The 23,308-nt window shown below is 38.0% G+C and overlaps 1 protein-coding gene across 5 annotated transcripts; it reads right to left on the bottom strand.

Moving 5' to 3' along the window:
- Nucleotides 1-424: 424 nt before the first annotated feature.
- LOC309512019 (uncharacterized protein) lies at nucleotides 425-17,739 on the bottom strand. Of its 5 annotated transcripts, none has more exons than XM_082187432.1 (12): nucleotides 17,660-17,739; nucleotides 13,767-13,855; nucleotides 12,518-12,739; nucleotides 12,352-12,399; nucleotides 11,755-11,802; nucleotides 11,591-11,648; nucleotides 11,081-11,124; nucleotides 10,924-10,992; nucleotides 10,544-10,591; nucleotides 10,254-10,377; nucleotides 1,111-1,281; nucleotides 425-928 (listed from the first exon to the last, which is right to left on the bottom strand). In XM_082187432.1, exons 3-10 carry the CDS (start codon nucleotides 12,560-12,562, stop codon nucleotides 10,354-10,356), a joined length of 384 nt encoding a protein of 127 aa, XP_082043558.1. In that variant the 5' UTR covers nucleotides 12,563-12,739; nucleotides 13,767-13,855; nucleotides 17,660-17,739; the 3' UTR covers nucleotides 425-928; nucleotides 1,111-1,281; nucleotides 10,254-10,353. The 5 variants fall into 5 exon arrangements, with proteins under 5 accessions (XP_082043558.1, XP_082043555.1, XP_082043559.1 ...); XM_082187429.1 differs by having other exon boundaries at nucleotides 10,254-10,357; XM_082187433.1 differs by having other exon boundaries at nucleotides 10,254-10,334.
- Nucleotides 17,740-23,308: the final 5,569 nt, after the last annotated feature.

The following is a 23,308-nucleotide window of genomic DNA, read 5'->3' as shown; positions in this document are numbered from 1 at the left end:
TTCTGGAGAAGGTGACGTTGAATGTTCTGGAGAAGGTGGCGCTGAATGTTCTGGAGAAGGTGGCGTTGAGAGAAGGTGGCGTTGAATGTTCCGGAGAAGGTGGCGTTGAATGTTCCGGAGAAGGTGACGTTGAATGTTCCGGAGAAGGTGGCGTTGAATGTTCCGGAGAAGGTGGCGCTTAATGTTCCGGAGAAGGTGACGTTGAATGTTCCGGAGAAGGTGGCGTTGAATGTTCCGGAGAAGGTGGCGTTGAATGTTCCGGAGAAGGTGACGTTGAATGTTCCGGAGAAGGTGACGTTGAATGTTCCGGAGAAGGTGGCGTTGAATGTTCCGGAGAAGGTGGCGTTGAATGTTCCGGAGAAGGTGACGTTGAATGTTCCGGAGAAGGTGGCGTTGAATGTTCCGGAGAAGGTGACGTTGAATGTTCCGGAGAAGGTGGCGCTGAATGTTCCGGAGAAGGTGGCGCTGAATGTTCCGGAGAAGGTGGCGCTGAATGTTCCGGAGAAGGTGACGCTGAATGTTCCGGAGAAGGTGACGCTGAATGTTCCGGAGAAGGTGGCGCTGAATGTTCCGGAGAAGGTGACGTTGAATGTTCCGGAGAAGGTGACGTTGAATGTTCCGGAGAAGGTGGCGCTGAATGTTCCGGAGAAGGTGACGCTGAATGTTCCGGAGAAGGTGGCGTTGAATGTTCCGGAGAAGGTGACGTTGAATGTTCCGGAGAAGGTGGCGTTGAATGTTCCGGAGAAGGTGACGTTGAATGTTCCGGAGAAGGTGGCGTTGAATGTTCCGGAGAAGGTGACGTTGAATGTTCCGGAGAAGGTGACGTTGAATGTTCCGGAGAAGGTGGCGTTGAATGTTCCGGAGAAGGTGGCGTTGAATGTTCCGGAGAAGGTGACGTTGAATGTTCTGATGTGGTTGAAGGAACAGTCTGTAATAGTGAAGTTGCAGTGTTGGTTTTTAAGATTAAAGGGTTAGCTCACCCAAAAATTATAATTCAGTCATTAATTACCTTATTGTACAGTGTTACCCAAGTACTGTTTGGGTGCTTCTTAAATGCATTCAAAACAACCAAAATCTGACAGTCAGAAATATGAATGAGGCTATTTTCACCTGAATATCTTCCATGTGCAACCGTTGAACATGGCTATTCAATGGATAAGTCATGTTGTGGTCCAGAAGTGTTCCTGTGGCAGTGCTCATAACTGACAGGGCTGATGTAATTTCTCGGATGATGAAAAACTCTGTCGCACAGGTATGGGATCCAACATAGTCAAAGAGGACCTGAAAACCCAAAAACGTTTACCTCTAAAAATGTAAAAATGTACCGGTCATAAAAATTATATTTCACACTAATATAACAATGTTGCATAAGGTTTTATATGGTTTACTGCATTGAATAAATGTCAATTATACCAGGCTCTGAATCGCTACATTATATTTCTCAGCAACTAGGGGGTTACATTGCTATTTCTAGGGGGTTACATTGCAATCGTTTCATTGACTGGTCCAAAATGTATAAAATCGAGATGATATTACTGATATCATTAATAGATATCATTATTTATTATTATTACTTTTAAGCCTACTGCTACTGCCACTGTTTCACTTCGACTAATACTACTATTATTATTATTATTGTTGTTGCTGTTGTTTTAAATTGTATTGATGTCTATTGTCTATTACTCATCTATATTTTTTTCCAAAATAGCCAGAAATGTACTTAATACTATTGCAATTCATGAACCTATTGCTTTACCTTACCACCGTACATGTTTAAACTACCACATCTATAGCTTCAGCTTAAGCTGGGGTTTTTTGTATGTTTGAAGAGTTTCGTTGCAAAACGAGATATATCCATTTTGAGAAATGTTGGTTATTTGACATTATTATTTAAGACATCAACAGTCAAGTTCATTCACGATTTTTTGTACATTAAACTATTACTTGAGCTCAGTGAAGGCCAGGGACACAATATTCTTCAAATCCAGGATATTTTTTATTTAATTTTATGTCCATAAATAGTTCATAAATAAATCAAAATCATGCCAAAATGCAACATATTTATCTTAACATTGTCAAACATCTTAAATTGGTTAAAAAAACAATACATCATAAATATATGGAATAGTATATACAAAGATTGATTAATAATAATAAGATTTTAAGAGTTAGTTTTGGCCAGAACATACACAACATAACAACAATTTTTTTTTTTTTTTTTTTTTTGCAAAACGCTATATATACACCTTAGGCTATATTCTACTACTGTAATACCATTAAGAAAAGCTAGTGAATCAATGTTTTGTTTGTGTGTGTGTGTGTGTGTGTGTGTGTGTGTGTGTGTGTGTGTGTGTGTGTGTGTGTGTGTGTGTGTGTGTGTGTGTGTGTGAGTGTGTGAGACGTAGCCTACGTGACTGACAGCTCGCCGACAGTATAAACAATTAAATGGTAAACGTTTTTTAGTTAGCCTATTGAATCCTCTTTTTAAAAACATATGTTTTTTGTTTTGATATTATCGTTAAATCACTGAGCAAACTCGGAGCACTTCACCGGCGGTGACTCTCTCCTCGCGTGTCATCCTGAGCTCGCGCAGCATCCTGAACGTTCTATAGCCTAAAGGGGGTCGCACACCGGACGCGCAGCTCGGCGGCGCGCCGCGCAGTTAAATTCGAACACATTATTCTCTATGAGAGTACACACACCGGCGGCGCCTTTCGGCGTCTGTCCGCGGCGGCTCAGGACCGTGTTCAAAATCCTGCCGCGCCACAGAGCGCCATTTACATAGTTTTATATTAAATATACATGTGTGTGTCTCAAATCGTAGTTAATGTATACGGACTTCACCCTGTGCTGCAATATACATTTAGTTTTATATTTATTTACAGAAATCAGAAAATTGCTGATGTTCAGGTGACAGTTGTCCTAGACGTGGCGCGACGCGGCGCTGAGCTGCGCGTCCGGTGTGCGGCCGCGTTATATCGCACTTTGTAAAGAAACTGGGCTGGCGGATATCGTGTTTTGTGAAAAAATACATTTTGTAGTAGGCTTAAAATGTACATTTTTAAATCTTATTAATGGCAGCAATTCACACATAGATTAAGGTACATCTGAACAGTGATTTCCAATAATAAAATCCAAATGTCAAAAAATGGCGTTTATCGCGTTTTGCAACCGAACTCTTCGTTTGTTGTATATAGCCATTACTGGGTCTCCTCTTATGTGTACGTCACTATGTCAAGTTGTTGCTGTTAATTTATGTGCTATGTTCAATCAAAAAAATAATCTTCCAGTCAATTACTGCGCTGTTAACATTGTTGAAGATTTTATTATTTAGAAAATAAGTAATTTAACTGTTTTTTGTACACTATTATTTCCTTTCTGTCTGTGTATGTCTTTGGGTGACTTTGGAACCTGAGAGCTGTGTGGTTACAGCAGAGAATTCTATTTCAGTAATGTCACATGGTACAAACTATTTCTCAAAATACCTATAGAATGTATTACCATATTTGGGAGAAGGATGTAGGTATATACGTTTGCTGGACAATCTTTCTGCAGGGGCTCTTTCTGCAGAGGGTCTCTCGGCTTTGTTTGTTAATAAAGTCTAATATTTCTGGTATCGAAAATCTCTGAAGTCATTTCCCTGAAAAGAAATAATTAAACCACAACAAATGGCACCCCAGATGGGACGTGGCTCAGGAGCTGAAGAAGCCACGAAGGGATTGCTGGTGACTGACACAGACAACAGTGGCCGCTGTACTTTGAGGTGAGCAGTTTTGCTTTTGAATAAGGTATGTGTTAGTCACCAGTGGCCCGGATGTGGTAAGAAAAAGCTTCTCCAAATTTAAAGAACTTAAAAAGTGATGTTTGATATCAGAAATAATTGCATGCATTGTCTTTGTAAATGTCAAGTAGTTGGTAATAGCTTGGGGGAGCTCCCGATAGTGTTTGCTAGTACTTGTTTAATCCTGAGTGGATTCTATAACTACTGGGGATGCTGATTTAGCGCTAAGAGTTTTGACGTACGTACGTAAAGTTCTGTGTTTGTTCAATCAAGAGGGCCTTGAAGGATGATGAGCAAAAAGCATGCACACAGAGGGTTTGAATTTATTGATAAGGATATCAATTATTGACTGTGGGTTCTTGTAAGTGGGCCTTGATGGATACAAGAATAGCATGAACACAGAAGAAGTTAGGTCTTATTTCACTCTGTTGTGTTGAGGAAGTGAATCACAGAGGTTTATGGAATAGGATAGTTATGTCTTACTTGTCAAGTGGGCCTTGATGGATGACAAGCGTACTGATATAAGGATATCAGTTATTGATGTTTTATACCTGTAAGTGGGCATTGATTGATACAGGTGTAGTTTAGCTTATATAGATGGTTGATCTGCAGACATTTTAATGTATTGTTCAGATCTGACAGAGTAGAGAAAGAAGAGTGTGTGATATCATGTTGGTGTGCCTGTAGGATCCTGTGTGACTGTGGTTGAAAATAAGTGACCTCTGACCCTGGTTGCTTGAAGGGACAGAGAACGTGTGAATGACCAGTGAATGAAGGGGACTGAAATGGTGTGTATTAAGAAATAAAACTAAGGGAAAACAATTGTTTCAAGATATTAACTATATAGAATGTTGTTGTATAAAATAAGTTAAAATAATAAGATATATGTTTAATCAATAAATGTAATGATATATTAATAGATGAATATAAATAAGATTGCACGTGCTTAATATATTATATATTATATCTGAAGACGTCTAAAATTTGTATCTCATTATCCCTGAAGAGAGAGTGGAAAAAGTATTCCATTGCAGATTAATAAGTTTGTGTTAAGAGAAAAATAACTGGTGCAGTGCTGAAGGTTAACAAGATTGAGTGACCAAGTTTCAAAAGTCATGAATACTTCAGAAGTTGATGAGAGTAAATAAATAAGAGGAATTCATTGATGTTCATTGAGAAACTAGATTATTGTGAACACTGCATGCAAATATAGAAGAAAGATTGAAGTCTAATTTTATGATGGGGAAATTATTCAATTGTATTATTCTCAGATCATCAGAGTTATTGCTGATATAGAAAAACAGAACTAGCTTGCTTTTTCCTGCAATGAAGAACTGCTTTACTAATAGAATGGGGGAAATGCTATTGTCAACCAGTGAGATTTTTTATATAAAAAGGAATAGTGAAAAGATGCAGGTTAAAAAGTGGAATGTGATAAAGAACTAATAGCTTATATGTGAAAGTTCAATTTGATTCATGCAGATCTCTGAGTGTTCAAATTCCAGATACCTGCAGTGTCCTGTGGAAGCAACAAGAGGGCAAAGGGCAAAGACACAAATGCAGAGAGAAGAAGAGAGAGTGGGTGAGGGGTTCTCAGCTCCCCTCCTGAAGTTGACCAATCAAAAAGACTCAGAAAGACTGAATTAATATGGGAAAAGGTGAAACTTTCACTTGAGACTTTTCCTGAGGACAAAGAGAAATACTGAGATGCAAAACTGGCAGGATCGATAAAAAGCCCAAACTAAGAAGAGGCAGAGAAACAACAGAGCCTATTCTCCACTCTGCAATGGCCTTTGAGTGACGGCTGGCAAAACATGCAGAGCGACAGCCAAGCTAAAAACAGAAGAACAGACCCTTACGACACGACAGGTGTGACAAACCTTATGAACACTCTAGAGACTGCTTCAAATTTGGTTAATTATTATATTAACGTTATTCATTCTGATTATTCACTGGTCTCATAGCAATTCTTTATATTCTCTGCTAAACTAACCCTCTCTGCTCTTTCAATAGGTACAAGTCCAGCTCTATAAGAAAAAGAAAATAAAAAGTGGGTGCTCAACTCACCAAATAGTTAAAACTGAGGCTGGATTTGGTATAGTGAGGGCTATTATATTAGACATATAGGGCAAAGAAAAAGATAGACACAAAATGTCAAAGAATGATTATTATTTTTGTTTGCAAAACCATGATACTGGTCACTCCATCTTGTTTTAATAATTTTCTAAAGATAGATTGGAGAAGAAAAAATTATGAAATCAAAAATGCTGTCGAAACTGGGATAATGAGATGGAAATGTTATTGGCCATGGATCCAAGATTAGGTAGAGATTTCCAATTTTCTTCTTAAAGCAGCTCATGAGCAGAGATAAAAAGAATATGAAAAAGTAGACCAAACAAATGAAAGAAAAAATGCATTTGAGAAATTACAATTGGCGGTCTTACTCTCAACTGCACCATACTAAGGCCTATTATTCTGAAATATTTAATCTATTAGAGTTTGAAAAAAGAAAAAGAAAAAAGGGTTTATAACAACGGTGTTAAACTAAACATTAAGATCACTGACACTTCTGAATAGTGTTTGCGTAGCTGTGTGTGTGACGTTGTCCGTCAGACCTTTGGAATTCCACAGCTAAATTTACAAGATCCGCATATAGAGCACAACCTGAGGAAGAAGAATGTGTGATGGCCAATGAGTGACTGAGTATGAATGAGTGAGAGATGGTGTACACCAAGGCAAATCCATTATTTTGCCTACAGCTGTATCTAAATCTGATATGTGGGCCCACAGGGCATATTCTGCCCAATAATGACCATGGATGGATTTGGTTAATTTCTTGGTCGAAACTGTAGTGGCAATAGAAAAAGAAAATGTGTAAATAAAAAATGTGTAAAAAAATAAATAAAACAGTACCACAATTGCGCAGCGCCTAACACATCTGACTTTCCTTTCAGAATATGAAGGAGCATAACACATCTGATTTTCTTTTCAGAATATCATGAAGGAGCTTACGTTTTGTCAAAAGTATGAAATATTGTTGTGTAACTTTTTTCTTGTTGCAAAGTGGGTTGAGTGTTGTCTAAGATGCCTGATAAATAGTGTGCTAACAGTGGGACTCAAAACAATGAGATAACTGAGCTGAATTGACTAATTGTAAAAAGTAGCTAATATAGGGGTTAAGACCCCCAAAAGGGGACAGAACACCACTCAGCCCACATGATCATTTTACAGGTGACAGCAAGAAGGACAATGGAGCAGATGAGCAGATGATTTAATATGTTGTTGTCACTAACTGAACTAACAGAAATAATGAAGGTTTCATTCACAGATGAGAACAGTTCAGTTCCAGGAAGGTTTCTGGGACGATTCAAACAAAAAGAACCAGTGACTGCTTTGTCATCTCAGAAAAGGCTTGTGCATTGATCAGCAAACTGACATTTGAGTCCATGCCTCTCAACTTAAAATACACCAACAAGCCTCAACCCTGCACAACAGGAAGTGAGGGTTCAAGGGCTTGTGCGAGTAACAGCCTCCCTTAAAGAGTCACCCTGGTGAAACTGAATGATCAACATGAATGTAAAAAGAAGACAAACGACAAGAAGAACTTTAAATGAAAATTTGCAGAATGTGGAAAGCTCACGAAAAATTGTGCAAAGAAGAGAGAATCAACAGAGATGAGTACAAGTTCAAAGTCAACATCAACCAAACTTTATTTAAAGGTAATGTTAAAGCCTTTGAATATACTAGTAGCAACTTAATAATAACCCCACCAGAAGGAAAAATATTGAATTAAAGAATATATCAAAAACAACGTAGAAAAGAAATTATAAATGATTTAAAAAGAAACAAAATAATGAATAAGCGACTAATTCAAGTAATTGTCATAGCATAGTGAGAATTAAGACAAGTCATGAAGGAAAATACAACTAGAACTAAATGACATTAAAAAAATATATATATATATATATATCATAAATGGTAGGCCTACTCGAATGTAATTTGTCAATACAGGAGTAACACTGGCTATTAACAAACATTTGATTTAAATTTAAGTTATAAGATTATGATTTGATTCAATATGCTATTGACTAATTTAATGTATTTTAAATGGTGCTAATAGAACGACCACCTCAGTTGTAAGTTGTTCGAATTCAATAACAAACAGGCATTATGAACAATTGATATGGTACCAGAGGAGGGTAAGAATGACAGGTTATTGCACAAAAACATACTTTTGAATAGTCTCAATCCAGATGCGCATGGTTTTCACCAAGTGCGCAAGGAGGGAGTAAAGAGGGATTAAGAATTAAAGGAAAATTAAATAAAAGGCATTTTTTGCAATTTCTGACTGTACACATATGAAATTTGTGCCAAAAATAAAGGTAAAAAAGGAACAGTGACACTAATAGGCCATATATCAGTACCAGAAGGACTAATAAACACCTAATGGATTATATGAATAAGATAGAGAAAGGTAAAGGCAATGAAATCAGCAGAGGAGGGTCAGGAGAAGTAATTAAATATTCCCAGAGAAGTATTCCTTAGATTTTAAATTCTATCAGAAATAAGTTTAGATAATGGGACAGCAGTCATTCCAGAGAAATTGAAGATTAAAATTATTTGTGTGCAGAAACTTAAATTATAGAAAGGAAGTTTTAAGTTATAATGCTTTATGTTTGAAATGATTAAGATTAAAATTAGATATACAGAAAAAGAAATGTACGTACAATGAATATGTAAGATAGTATAAAAAGTTATTTTTGAGAGTTATTTTTTCTAATTGTCTAATGAGTTTATTGAATGACTTTTATGAAGTAAATGTAACATTGCTCTTAAAGCTCTCTTAGTTTGAGTGATTACATGTGACATAATTAAGTTAATTCATGATAGTTCATTTAGAAATTAGTAGAAAGGAAGAAAAGGTATTCAGTTAAAGTATGCTTGAACTGAGGAGTTAAAATGAGAAGAAGCTGCAACACGTGAGATTAAACATTTTATTTATTGTTTAAATTTGGTAATAAAGTAGACAGAATTTGAAATGTAAAACGTTATAACGAAGCATATTGCGATTTAATGGATAGAAGGTGCACTACAATGTTATGTTTGTTTTAATCAACTAAAAATGACTGACTAAAAGATTGATTCTTCAAATTTAAGAATTGATATTCCTTCATAAAAATAAGAAGCGAATAAAAATGAGAGGAAGTAATTTTTCCCCAGCCCTATTTTAAATCAAAATTCATATGGATTATGCAAAATAAAAAAGCAAACTAAACCAATGATTCTACTATAATCAGCAGAGATTTATTATAATGATTTGTCTTTATTATAATGAAAACAATTACATGAAAAAAGTAGAATGACTTATGTTTGGAGAAAAATTAGTAAATACGATTGAGTCAAAAAGTTAAGGAAAACTTGATTTAAAGAATTAGGAATGTTTTTTTGAAGTTGCAATATTGAAAGGGGGTTATTATTCTGTTGTGTACTTCCCATATCAAGAAGATAAATAAACTAATATTATTAAGATTGGGTTTATAAACCAAATTGAGATTTACAATCATTGGACGTTGATGGTATGAGTCGAAGAGGATATCTACATTGCAAGAAGAACTTTATAGTATAAGGGATTTTTATGTTTGACATATTATACATAACTGTGACAATAACAGACAATGCTGAACCAATTTCATCAACACACTTGTAACAATGTTTGATGTTTGATTAGGGAGGACTCGAGTCTTTTACTTTCTCCATTGAAAGAAAGAAAAACAACTGAAAGAAAGAAAAATGTATGGAGAAAGATGTTTGGCTCGATTGCTCCTCCAGGAGTGTGGTGGCATAATTTCAGTCATTGAAAATAAGAATGAGTGATTTAATTTAGTCACTAAGGTAGTATAACAGAGGGGACTGGATTTTGAAACTACACTCTGGAAAAGGATAGTGAATGTGGGGCTTAGATAAGCCCCAGAGGAGGGAATGTTGAATATTTTATTATTTAGAAAATAAGTAATTTAACTGTTTTTTGTACACTATTATTTCCTTTCTGTCTGTGTATGTCTTTGGGTGACTTTGGAAACTGAGAGCTGTGTGGTTACAGCAGAGAATTCTATTTCAGTAATGTCACATGGTACAAACTATTTCTCAAAATACCTATAGAATGTATTACCATATTTGGGAGAAGGATGTAGGTATATACGTTTGCTGGACAATCTTTCTGCAGGGGCTCTTTCTGCAGAGGGTCTCTCGGCTTTGTTTGTTAATAAAGTCTAATATTTCTGGTATCGAAAATCTCTGAAGTCATTTCCCTGAAAAGAAATAATTAACCACAACAACATCAATAACAGCTTTAAAGTTGTCAATGCTGGCAAATATATAATTATAAGCGGTTCTTTGCCTCCACGACATGCATTTAAATTGCTTAATGCACGGCTAGCCATGGATTATCCCTTACGTATTAAACCGTTCTTACCTGCATAAGATCAGATGGTTGAAATCTTCTCATTTTGATGGAATTACCAGGAAAATGCCATCAGCGGGTTCCTCAGGGACTCTGTTTTTTCGTTCATCAATTATCTGCAAAAGTTAAAGTCCCCCTGTGGTGAAAATCAGGTTTTTATGTTGTGTATATGTCTATGTGGTGTTTTTAATATGCTATAAGACAAACCATGTGCAAAATTCAACATCAACACAATTGCTATTGCTATTAAAACTGAATTCTGAAAAATACAACATTATGATAAGCTAATACAAAAGTCCTACCTTTAAACGTTTCTGTTCATTTTCTTCCTCTTCACGGATCCTCTGATCCTGTTGTTATAGGAAAAATTACACTGGATTTAAGAAACGTGTAATGAATGTTTAGAGACCTGTTTGAAAAGAGTGTTGCTTGTAATTACACTTCTAATGAGAAATTATGGAGACTATAATAATAAATGAATAAATAAGTAATAAACTCAGTGTTTTATGATCACTTTTGATGCAATTGTTTTTACTAACATTACCGAGGTCAAGGAAAAAAATGTAAAAGTCATGTCATACTTGAAATAAAAAAAGTCATGCCATACATTCAATACTTGAAATTAATCAATAATGATTAAGTTGTTATTATTACATTTAATGTCCCCCAAAAATAAACATACTTTATCTTGATCAGTTCTTAGGGACAGAGCATATTCTTCATCTTGCTGTTGCCGTAAAGCCCTCCATTCCTAAAACAATTCCAAAAGCATTCAAAGTAATATCAAAAGAACTTCATGTTTTAACATTTTAACAAAGTGTACGGTACATGACAACAACCTGTAAAGCGTTACTGTCCTCATGGCTCACCGTCTGGTCCTCCTTAAAAGAGAAAGTTGCATGTTCGACAGAATGTTTCACAATATTGAACCTTTTAAAATCACTACCATTTCATTTTACCTTAACACTAGGAATAATACACTAAGAAGTCAGAGTAGATCAATGCATTTCATAACCATTCCGTTCATAAACAGTAAAGTAAAACTTATTGTTCCACAGTGAATAGCATGTATTCATTTTAAAATGTGATAGGAATCGTACTCCTACACGTAGGTCAGCTGAGACTCAGCCAGTGCGAGCTTGACTAACATGACCTGCCAGAACTAATGCTACACTTGATCATTATTTCAATACAAATTACAGATACAAGATAAAAATTGTTATCATATGCTGTCATACTTACATTTTGTTTATGTACAATTTTTACTACTCGGAGCACGTTACGGAAATTAACATTTTATTGTACATGATCTACATGCAAAGAGGGTTTGGTTTTTCCTTAAAATATCTGTGCTATGATGCTATCCTCTGACTCTGAATGACTTCCATGACTCCCCTCTAAGTCCTCCTAATAACAATGACAGAAAGAAGTACAACAAGCCAGTTATATACAGATGTAATATACAAGAATTCAATGCCAAATGAGGGCCCATTGTGAAATTTATAAAACAAACCTGTATAACATTGCTCTCTGGTTCTGAATCAATGTCCTCAAGGTCAACCTTAAATCACAATAACGGTTTGTAAAATTAACAACACTTTATTAGCTGTTTGATAACACAGTCAAGCCAACATTATGTGTGTAATCATGACATACTATATGTATCTGACATTGTAGAGAGCGATCATTCTGATACATGGACTTGTAGACAAGCCTGTATAATTCACTCTTGCTCTTCTTTTGAATCACTTTCAGGCTCAAACATATATGGATTAATTAAACCAATATTTCCACTTGCCATCATGTGTCATTTACTAAATTAAACCTTGTGGATCAGGTACTCCAAGTGTATGAATGTAGGCAAGGACATTTGCATATTCATACATCCGTGTTTACTAAATGAAGCAATTCAAGCCATTTAAAGTCAGGAAAAAATGAACAGAAACAAAGTTTCAAATGCGTCATTTTGATTATCAAATGACAACTTGAAGGGATAAAATTATTGACTACATGGGGGGAAATAAACTAAAACTGGAAGTGCTCCCAGATCAGACAATTCTTTTGTTATTGGCAACTGAAAAATGTAGAGAAAAAGGAAGACACAACAAACCTGTTCCATGACAACTCTGCACTCAGGTTCACTATCCTCAAGGTCTACCTTACAAACATCGTAAACATTGATTTTATGTAAGCTACAACGTCAATACTATAAAACAAATTGACCATTTCTCAAGCACTTCTCATGTTCACAAAGTTAAAAAATGTAAGATTTGTACCTTTGGCCTTAAATACAGTGCAGATCGTCCCATGTCAGGGTACATTTTGACATCCCGTGGTGTCCTTAATTAAACAGGCAAAACATGCACTGTTCTGTGGCGATCTACCCTGCAGAAATCAGAAATCTTTTTTTTTTAATTGAGGAAATGTCTCTCTTAAGAGTTCATCGAACCTCTTTGCAGGAACATTGAGTTGTGCTGTTATTTTCTTCAATGGTAGAACTAAACAAGGAAAAAAAAGTTTTTTTTCAAAGTGCTTATAATGTACAATTATAAAATAAGGGGTCCTATTTTAACGATCTGAAACGCAAGTATCAAGCGTGAAACACAAGTAACTTTGTGGGCGGGTCTTGGGCGCTGTTGCTATTATACCGGCGGGATAAATGACTCTCCGACGCAAATCTAAAATGTGTTGGTCTGAAGAAGCTTCATTACTCATAGGTGTGGTTTGGGCGTAACGTGAAATAAACCAATCAGAGCGTCATCTCACATTCCCTTTAAGAGCAGGCGCGCTTGTTCCATGGCGGATTGCTATTATAACGGCGGATTTGCCAGACGCGCGCCAGGAGCGGTTCACAGCCGAGGAGACCGACGTTCTCGTCAGGGCCGTAAAACACAGAGAAGTGACATTGGGGATGGAGAAACACACCCAGATTAGCTTCGGTTAAACAGGCGTATGATCATTTGGGTAAATGTGTAAGCTAGATTTATGCTTTTATAATAAACTATCTATCTATCTATCTATCTATCTATCTATCTATCTATCTATCTATCTATCTATCTATCGTAATAATGTATGATTTGCAAAAATGAAAACTGCTGCTTCTGTGTAGATGAGAGAATCAAAGTGCGCGTTGTGCACACGCTACATTGATTATGGCCAAGCATACTTACTTACTTAAAATGCTTGCTTACTTACTCAAAAAAACGCCCTTAAAATAGCATATGAATAACATGTGCAACACGCCACTGACTTTAAACTAGATTTTTTCGGTCAGTGGCGGAATTGTTTTCTAAACCTGTAAAATAGCATGAGGGAACGTTTGCGCCGGAACACGCCTCCTCTTTGCGCTGAACCGCCCCCGGGAGCGCAAGTGTATTTCTTAGTTAACCGACGTGCTTCTGTGGAGGGAAAAGTCCGCTGTGCGTCGGGTGCAAAATAGGAATGATACATGCGTCGGTGTACAAAGTCAATTGCGCTGGGTGCAAGATAGGGCCCTATATGTTAAAATTTCTAATGTGTAATTACCCAAACGGCTGTTGAACACAGACTTGTTGACATCCAACATCAGTCCCACTCTAAGTGATATACTTCTATCCACCTGCAATCCTTCCACTCTAAAACACAACGTGGATCACATTTTTGAACATTTTACTTATAAGCTATAGAAGGGTTAATATGTCATGACTCTTTATAAACTGACTGGTCACATAAAAAAATATATATATATATTTATTTTTTTATATTATTATATTACAGTATAAACCTCTCTAACCTACTTCCAGTAAACACAAAGAGAATTCAGGACAGAATGTGTATGTTGGATAAAGATTTATATAGAGCAATGAAAACTGAATGGTGAATCAATCTTAAAATGTTGTCCTAAACTGTTTGTGTGTTTAGTGTGAGTAAAACCAAACATGTCTAGGAACTATTTAAGATGATTAAACTTTAAAAATGTCAAAATTTTCATGCGAACCATTTAAAACTATTGTTAAAAATGATTAAAAAAAAATTAAAAAAAACTTATAAAGCCTTACGTGGAAGTTGTTGATGGACTGGAAACATTTTCTGCATGTTCAGTAGGGTTGGGTATTGGTTGGGTTTTATCCGATACCAGTACCTACTCGGTATTTTTCAAACGGTTCCGGTGCTTAAACGGTTCTTAAACCGGTACTTAAGAAAACGAAACCACACACACTTTATCAAAAAAAATAATACCTGTGTGTGTTTTCTGAAAAAGATTTTCTGATTTCTGATTAAATAAAAAATTTTGCTGATGTAGCCGAAAACACTTAAGTTAAGATCAAAATTTTGTCTTCTCATATTATTTATATATATATATATAATAGACTTTTACAAAACAGAGAAATATCTGACACTGAGCAGAAATATTTAACACACACAGTATAGCCTCATATAAATATACTTGATATACTTCATACTTGATATGCAAGATTTGCAGTTGGCATTAAAATACTAGACTTACCCGAAGAGGAACACTGCAGCTGAACTTGAACTTTAGTCAAGAGTGTCAGAGGTTTTGGGTTCTAATCCGCATTCGTAGTTTTTTTAAACCGATAATGCTCATCAGTGGTTGTATATCAAGCAGGGACACTTTGTGTGCATTATATGTTGTGATTTCACCAGAACAAATAGATATGAGGCGCCGTCTAGGGCTTAAATCGAACTTCATTCACGGACACATAAAACGCTTGCATACACATATACTAAGTAGTCACACATACATGTATACTGCTGAATGCTCAAACTATATGAAATGCACAACGTCACATCTAAAGTCGCTCACGCACACACACACACACAAACTCTACACACACGAGACGCGCGGAACTCTCCGCGCACATACTCATCTGAGACGCGAGCACACACACACACACACACAAACTCTCCGCGCACATACTCATCTGAGACGCGAGCACACACACACAAACCCTCCGCGCACATACTCATCTGAGACGCGAGCACACACACACACACACACACAAACTCTCCGCGCACATACTCATCTGAGACGCGAGCACACACACACACACACACACAAACTCTCCGCGCACATACTCATCTGAGACGCGAGCACACACACACAAACTCTCCGCGCACATACTCATCTGAGACGCGAGCACACACACACAAACCCGCGCACATACTCATCTGAGACGCGAGCACACACACACAAACTCTCCGCGCACATACTCATCTGAGACGCGAGCACACACACACACACAAAAACTCTCGCACATACTCATCTGAGACGCGAGCACACACACACACAAACTCTCCGCGCACATACTCCTGAGACGCGAGCACACACACACACAAACTCGCGCACATACTCATCTGAGACGCGAGCACACACACACACACAAACTCGCGCACATACTCATCTGAGATGCGAGCACACACACACACAAACTCGCGCACATACTCATCTGAGACGCGAGCACACACACACAAACTCGCGCACATACTCATCTGAGATGCGAGCACACACACACACAAACTCGCGCACATACTCATCTGAGACGCGAGCACACACACACACAAACTCGCGCACATACTCATCTGAGACGCGAGCACACGCACACAAACTCGCGCACATACTCCTGAGACGCGAGCACACACACACACAAACTCGCGCACATACTCATCTGAGATGCGAGCACACACACACACAAACTCGCGCACATACTCATCTGAGACGCGAGCACACACACACACAAACTCGCGCACATACTCATCTGAGACGCGAGCACACACACACACACAAACTCGCGCACATACTCATCTGAGATGCGAGCACACACACACACAAACTCGCGCACATACTCATCTGAGACGCGAGCACACACACACAAACTCGCGCACATACTCATCTGAGACGCGAGCACACACACACACAAACTCGCGCACATACTCATCTGAGACGCGAGCACACACACACACACAAACTCGCGCACATACTCATCTGAGATGCGAGCACACACACACACAAACTCGCGCACATACTCATCTGAGACGCGAGCACACACACACACAAACTCGCGCACATACTCATCTGAGACGCGAGCACACGCACACAAACTCGCGCACATACTCCTGAGACGCGAGCACACACACACACAAACTCGCGCACATACTCATCTGAGACGCGAGCACACACACACAAACTCTCCGCGCACATACTCCTGAGACGCGAGCACACACACACACACAAACTCGCGCACATACTCATCTGAGACGCGAGCACACACACACAAACTCTCCGCGCACATACTCATCTGAGACGCGAGCACACACACAAACTCTCCGCGCACATACTCATCTGAGACGCGAGCACACACACACAAACTCTCCGCGCACACTCATCTGAGACGCGAGCACACACACACAAACTCGCGCACACTCATCTGAGACGCGAGCACACACACACACAAACTCGCGCACATACTCATCTGAGACGCGAGCACACACACACACAAACTCTCCGCGCACATACTCATCTGAGACGCGAGCACACACACACACACACACACAAACTCGCGCACATACTCCTGAGACGCGAGCACACACACACACACACACACAAACTCGCGCACATACTCCTGAGACGCGAGCACACACACACACAAACTCGCGCACATACTCATCTGAAACGCGAGCATGCACACACACACAAACTCTCCGCGCACATACTCATATAGACGGCGCCTCATAAATAGATCGATCTCAGCAATGTATTGAAGCGCGCGTCCGAGTGAAGAAAGTGCGGTGTGCGCGAGCCACAAGAGAACACAGTATCCGTGCCACTGATCGCAGCGACAACGAGCACTTTGATGACTTGATTTAAAAAACACAGTTCAGCGCTAGATCGTCTCTTATTTAACAAACGAACTAAATGAATGCTCTGCTGGTTAACTGGAGATGTTTTGTTATTGGATCATTCGTGCCGCGAGATGTTTTATAGGGGGCGGTGAAAAAAGTCAGGCACCGAAAGTTTCGTTCTTATTCGGTCTCGATACTACCGTTTATGTCAGAACCGGTTCCCTATTGGAACCGGGTTTCGGTACCCAACCCTAATGTTCAGTACTACACACAATGGAACACAACAAGTGCAAGTTAATAACTAAATAAGTAGATACATAGCTAAGTAGATAATGAAGTACAATGCGAAAGAACTGACATAAAAACAATATTACAGTCTGCACTATAAGCTGGGTTAGACGCGATCCAGGATGCTTTTCTGTGTGGAGTTTGCATGTTCTCTGTGTGTAAGAGTGGGTTTCCCCCACAGTCCAAAGAAATGGAGATTGTCTGAACTGAGGGTGCTAAATTACCCTTACTGTAGGTGTGAAAGTGTATGAAATTTCATATTTGCATCAACAACCCCTTCAACTTACTTTTCTTGACACTGGGTTAAATGCCTTTGCAGGTCACAAAGTGGCACCTCAAGGGAGCATCTGTGGCAAGTGTCCATTGCAAACACCTATATACAGAATTAAATCAAAGTTGTAATTTCCATTCACAACAAATGTAAATGTGGAAAAAAAATGTTAAAAAAAATTGTTCATTCTGTTCATCAACCTGCTGATTACATGGCATCAATCGATGCTGCAGAGGTACTATGTAGGCCATTGCCCTGTTCAGTCCACTTTCATGCCTCAGATATTCTACTGTGTAGCCATCTGGTGGTATTGCTATGTCAACTAAGGATTTATTTCTAGTGGATCTCATTATTTTGAAGCCGCCACTATCTCTCAGTGCAGGGAAGAATTCGTACAGAGCAGGACAAAATTCTCTAAATGAACATTTACTGTCTTTAAATCTGACACGCCGCTTTCCAAGGCCAACGGAATGCAAAGACACTGTTTCCTCCGGCCTTGGGACTGATACAGTGTTTGGTTCAGCCAGACAGAAAAAATCATGGCACCAGGGAGTGATGAAAGGCTTAGGCCTTGCCCTTACTCTGTCTCTGGAACCATATGGCCTGAAGAGTGACGAGAGCGTTGCCTGAACTCTGTCTTGTCTTGCCATAAAAGTATCAGGAGCCTGTCTGGGTCCAGTGAAAACCTGGGCAGCAGGTCCCAGAATCCCGCAGCAGTTGTGCCGCCTCACTATTATTGCTTTGAATGCTGTAAAAACAAATCAGAATTAAAGCAGCAAACAGCATTTAGCGGGGTTCAAGCATTTAAGGCCATTAAGCACATAAGCATCAAAAGACATTAAGCTTTATTTAGAAAGCTTTTAACCACTGACATCATAGATGGAAAAGTCCATTAAAAGCCAATACTGGCAATTTACCATAGGAAATAAATGGTTTTCAAAGCTTTTTGACAGTAATACTGCCACCTATGTTCCAATCTTCATAAAATGTTGCATGCTTTTTTACTATGTTATATTACATATGCCCACTCATTTTTGCTTAGGATTTATAGGATTTTCTATACATTTCTGCACTGGTTTGGTTCCGATCGGGCGAAAAACCTAGAACTAGTTAGTAAAAGTAGGTTGTTGACAAAATTCAAAATGGTGGAAAATGTATCTAAAAATATTTATTTAAAAATATTTAAAATTTTCTCAAATTTTTTGCATTGATATTGAGAGAGCATAGATTGATGACAATAACGTAGGAGCAGTATTGTTAGATTTTAGCTCATCTTTTGATGTACTGGATTATAAATTGTTGCTGGATAAACTGAAATTTTACAAATGTACTTCTCATACTCTACATTGGTTTAAAAGTTAACTGTCTCATGGGACAATGTGCATTTATAATGGAAGTTATTCAGATGTGAAAGAGTTGCAATGTGGTGTGCCTCAAGGAAGTTGTTTAAGACCAATGATCTTCCTCTTGTTTTAAAGTGCGTGGACAGTCATGTATGCAGATGATAAAACATATTTACCTGCAACATCAATTAAAAGTTGTATCAGCGATTTCAGGTCCAAACATAAATTATTACATTCATCTAATCTTTTCTAACGATCCGCTTGCTGCCCGCCCCATAAGCAAGCCATCAAAAAAACGTGTCTCTGTAGGCAGCCTAGGCTCTGAGATCTGCACACAAAACAACTGCACTCACCACCACTCAAGACCAAAATAAATAGTGTTTCAACCAATCACCGACAGGGGCGGGTGTTGAGAGGTTTTGTGCTCATGCACGGCTGCCTATGACGGCTACACGCGAAAACCTCACAACACACACCCCTGTCGGTGATTGGTTTTACCACAACACTGTGTAGCATGTAGTGCGCAACTTGACATGTTACACCCAGTTATAGTATTCGGTAGGGCCTAATTAAATCAGAAGCAAGGATCATCTACTGGAGGGAGGAAATGGTGCAACAGGAGAGCAAATAGTTGACAATTTTGTTCTGATTCAAAGAGAAAATTATATTGATAAATTAAAAAGTTCTCTTCGTAGTTTGTTTCAGAAAGATGAGTGACAAATAAGAACAATAGATAGTTAGTAAATGAAAACAGACATCACCGACTCGTTTCTTTTGAATGATTCAACAGCCTAAGAGCTTCGATTAAATTAGGTGAAGTTCCACAGTTTTAATACAATGTGTAGAAAAAAAGTCAAAACCAAAACTACGTCTGTTTCCTTCACCTTGAACCAAATAACTTACAATAATAAAACAAAATAATACATTCTATTAGGGCTGTCACGATAACCGCAATATTGCAGTACCGCACCTCTGACAAGCCACCGCAGAGGAATGCAAGTAACCGCAATATTCACATGTTTTGTTTTCATAAGGCTATACCGCTTTTGTTTTGAACTTTGTGTGTATTGAATGTTAAATACGTTAATAATGATAACAAGACTGTTTATCATGGTGATTTGTAACAGACAGACAGTTCTTGATCAGACAGTGAATGAGAGAGAGAGAGATCGACGTGTGTGATTACCTGCGTCTGTCTTTGAGGTCAAGTCATATATATGGGCATATATAAATGGCATTTCACAGTGTGAGGAAGCAGCTGGAAAATAAATCGGCGAGTCATGCATTGAATCAATGCCACTGGTGTCTATTAAAGGAACACTCCACCGTTTTTTGAAATAGGGCTTATTCACCTTCTTTCCTACATTTAGATAGGTGGGCAAATGCATTTTTGTCTCAGTGCATGCATTGTTTTAGTTTGACAGGGTCGGCGCTAGCTTAGCTTAGCATAATGAATGGAATCCTTTGTTGCCAGCTAGCATGTCCTGAATAAAAGTGATATAAAAAAATAAAAAAACCCACCTAATTACTTATTGTGGCCTGCGTATTCACAACAAGTACAAATAGCGATGCAGATTAACACTAGACGATTTCCTATGCAGATATTGACTTGGGACTATATTAGGGGGAAGCACAGGCGAAGCACTGCTACTTGGGCGCAGAGATATCACGCCCAAGTAGCAGTGCTTCGCCTGTGCTTCCCCCTAATATAGTCCTTAATATACAAGTCAATATCTGCCTAGGAAATCGCCTAGTGTTAATCTGCATCACTATTTGTACTTGTTGTGAATACGCAGGCCACAATAAGTAATTAGGTTCCTTTAAGCTATGAAGCTTCAGCGTTACCCATGCGACGCATTGTTGGTCAGCTGAGCCTTAAAGTGGAGCTTAAAGTTAAAAATAATTAACACCTAGTTTCATCACATCTATCATTTTAACGAATCAGTGTTTTTGAACATGTTTGTACATGTACGGTTTAATGACTCAAAGACAATCTGTTGCTGTAACAATGTGACTGTGCACTGAGTGACAGCCTTTCAATGCGCAGAGACGCTGTTTAGTTTCGGCTACATTCCTTACAGAAAATGTCCTTGATTTTTGTGCATGCTATTCACATCATAACACTTATTTATATAGCAACACATAAATATAAATAAGTCCAAACATATAAATGGTGATAATACTGCATGTCGCGCTATTGAGCCACTCAGCATTACCATATGGGAAATTCCTCCACAAGACAGCCCTACATTCTATAACCCAAATGTACAAAAAGAAATGTAATCAGTGGTGTTGTTTTTGGCGGCCTGTTTTATTTTTATTTTTAGTCTAGTCTTTGTGTCAAGTTGTCATTTTAGTTATTAGTTTTAGTCACGTTCATACTCTTTAGTCTAGTCAAGTTTCAGTCGACTAAAGGTCTGAGCATTTTAGTCTCAAGTCAGAATTATCCATGACTATTTTCGTCTAGTTTTAGTCGACGAAAACTGATGACATTTAGTCTAGATTTAGTCAATGAAAATTGTATTTTAGTCTCTTTTTAGTAATGCAATTCTATTTAACCCAGTTAATATCGTGAACCACTATGGAAAAATAGCTAAAATAGCGAACAGAAAAGTAACACTCGTCTCATTTGTGGAGGTTGAAAAACAAGTTCTTTGTGACATCCAAGATTTATTGTATTAAAATTGAAATGCAAAAGAAAAGGCATGAGAGTCGCTGTTTTTGTCAAATTTAAGTTTTAATTTAAAATGTTTGTGATTTTAATATAAGTACACGGCTAAATATTTTACACTTGCTTATAAATCTATATAGAAGTAGTGCATTGAATAATACGTTGTTTAAATTGTGCTTAAAAGTGAATTACGTCTTTTAAAGAGTATGTGTGTAGAAAGAGAATCGCAATGCTGACAAACTTTTTTTTTTTTTTTAAGTAGCTGATAACTTCTGGATTTGAAATAAAAATAGTGAGTATGTGTTTGTGGTCCAGCCGTGGATCAGTTACACACTGCAAACGCAGCACATGTGAAAGCACTATAGCGCATGCTGCTCCTGCACCGGATACACACTGCTAGGGGTGCACCGGATACACACTGCTAGGGGTGCACCGGATACACACTGCTAGGGGTGCACCGGATACACACTGCTAGGGGTGCACCGGATACACACTGCTAGGGGTGCACCGGATACACACTGCTAGGGGTGCACCGGATACACACTGCTAGGGGTGCACCGGATACACACTGCTAGGGGTGCACCGGATACACACTGCTAGGGGTGCACCGGATACACACTGCTAGGGGTGCACCGAAACTTCGGCCGCCGAAAATGGCATTATCGGTTTCAGGCCGAAATATTGCATCACAATAAGTGTAATTGTGATTGTCAAAACATTTGGTAACTAAATAGAATTTTATGAAGTTTAGTGACAACATGTTACAATGACTGGTAGGATACAGTTTTTATTATTGCTTGACAAAATTTCTTGTGATTTGATTCCGATTTTGATTCAATATTGACTACTTTGGATACATGTTTATTTTAAATTTTATTTTTTTTAAATAATCTCACCTAATGCTGTAAACATAGAGGGCCCAATCTGCTGGTATTATTAAAGGTTAAAAATAACAAATGAAATTAAATATAATGCAGTTTTTGTTATAATAAGGCAAGGCAAGGCAAGTTTATTTATATAGCACATTTCATACACAATGGCAATTCAAAGTGCTTTACATAGAAGAAATTAAAATAATGAAAAGAAATAAGAATAATTAAAACAGTTTAGAAAAATAAAATAAAATACAGTACTTTTAAAAAATAAAAAAGAATATTATTATAGATCTTTCTTTCAAAGGATTCCCTTAAGACTTAAATCTTTCAACCTTCTTTTAACCTTCAATCTTCTTACGACTTCCATCTATCAACTTTCCTTTCTCCCTCATTTACTCACACGTTCTTTTCACTTTCTTTAGCACTTTAGCACTGCGTTCACATTCTTTCTCAGACGAAAACTTTAATATCGTCATTTAAATACTGTTCTACTTTCAAACCCACATTAATACACGTCACTTTCACATTATCACCTTCTGAGTGGGCATTTACAGTTACGGGCTAAATGCCCTGCTGACATAGGAGAAATTAAAATAATTAAAAGAAATAAGAATAATTAAACAGTTTAGAAAAATAGAGTACACAGTGCTCATTCAGTAAATGCACAGCTAAACAGAAGTGTTTTGAGTCTGGATTTGAATGTGACCACTGTAGGAGCACATCTGATCTCTTCTGGAAGCTGGTCCAGCATAATAAAGCAGACTCGCCGTGTTTAG

The sequence above is a fragment of the Leuciscus leuciscus genome (assembly GCF_965113295.1).
Source record: "Leuciscus leuciscus genome assembly, chromosome: 13".
In the NCBI taxonomy this organism is placed as follows: Eukaryota; Metazoa; Chordata; class Actinopteri; order Cypriniformes; family Leuciscidae; genus Leuciscus; species Leuciscus leuciscus.
This window is presented reverse-complemented; position numbering and strand designations above follow the sequence as displayed.

Coding starts and splice junctions, on each gene's coding strand:
- LOC309512019 (XM_082187431.1), bottom strand. CDS start 12,562: ATGTACCCTGACATGGGACGATCTGCACTGTATTTAAGGCCAAAG. Junction 10,592..10,923: donor TAAGAACTGATCAAGATAAA/GTATGTTTATTT, acceptor CTATAACAACAG/GATCAGAGGATCCGTGAAGA. Junction 10,358..10,543: donor ATGAACAGAAACGTTTAAAG/GTAGGACTTTTG, acceptor TAACTTTTGCAG/ATAATTGATGAACGAAAAAA.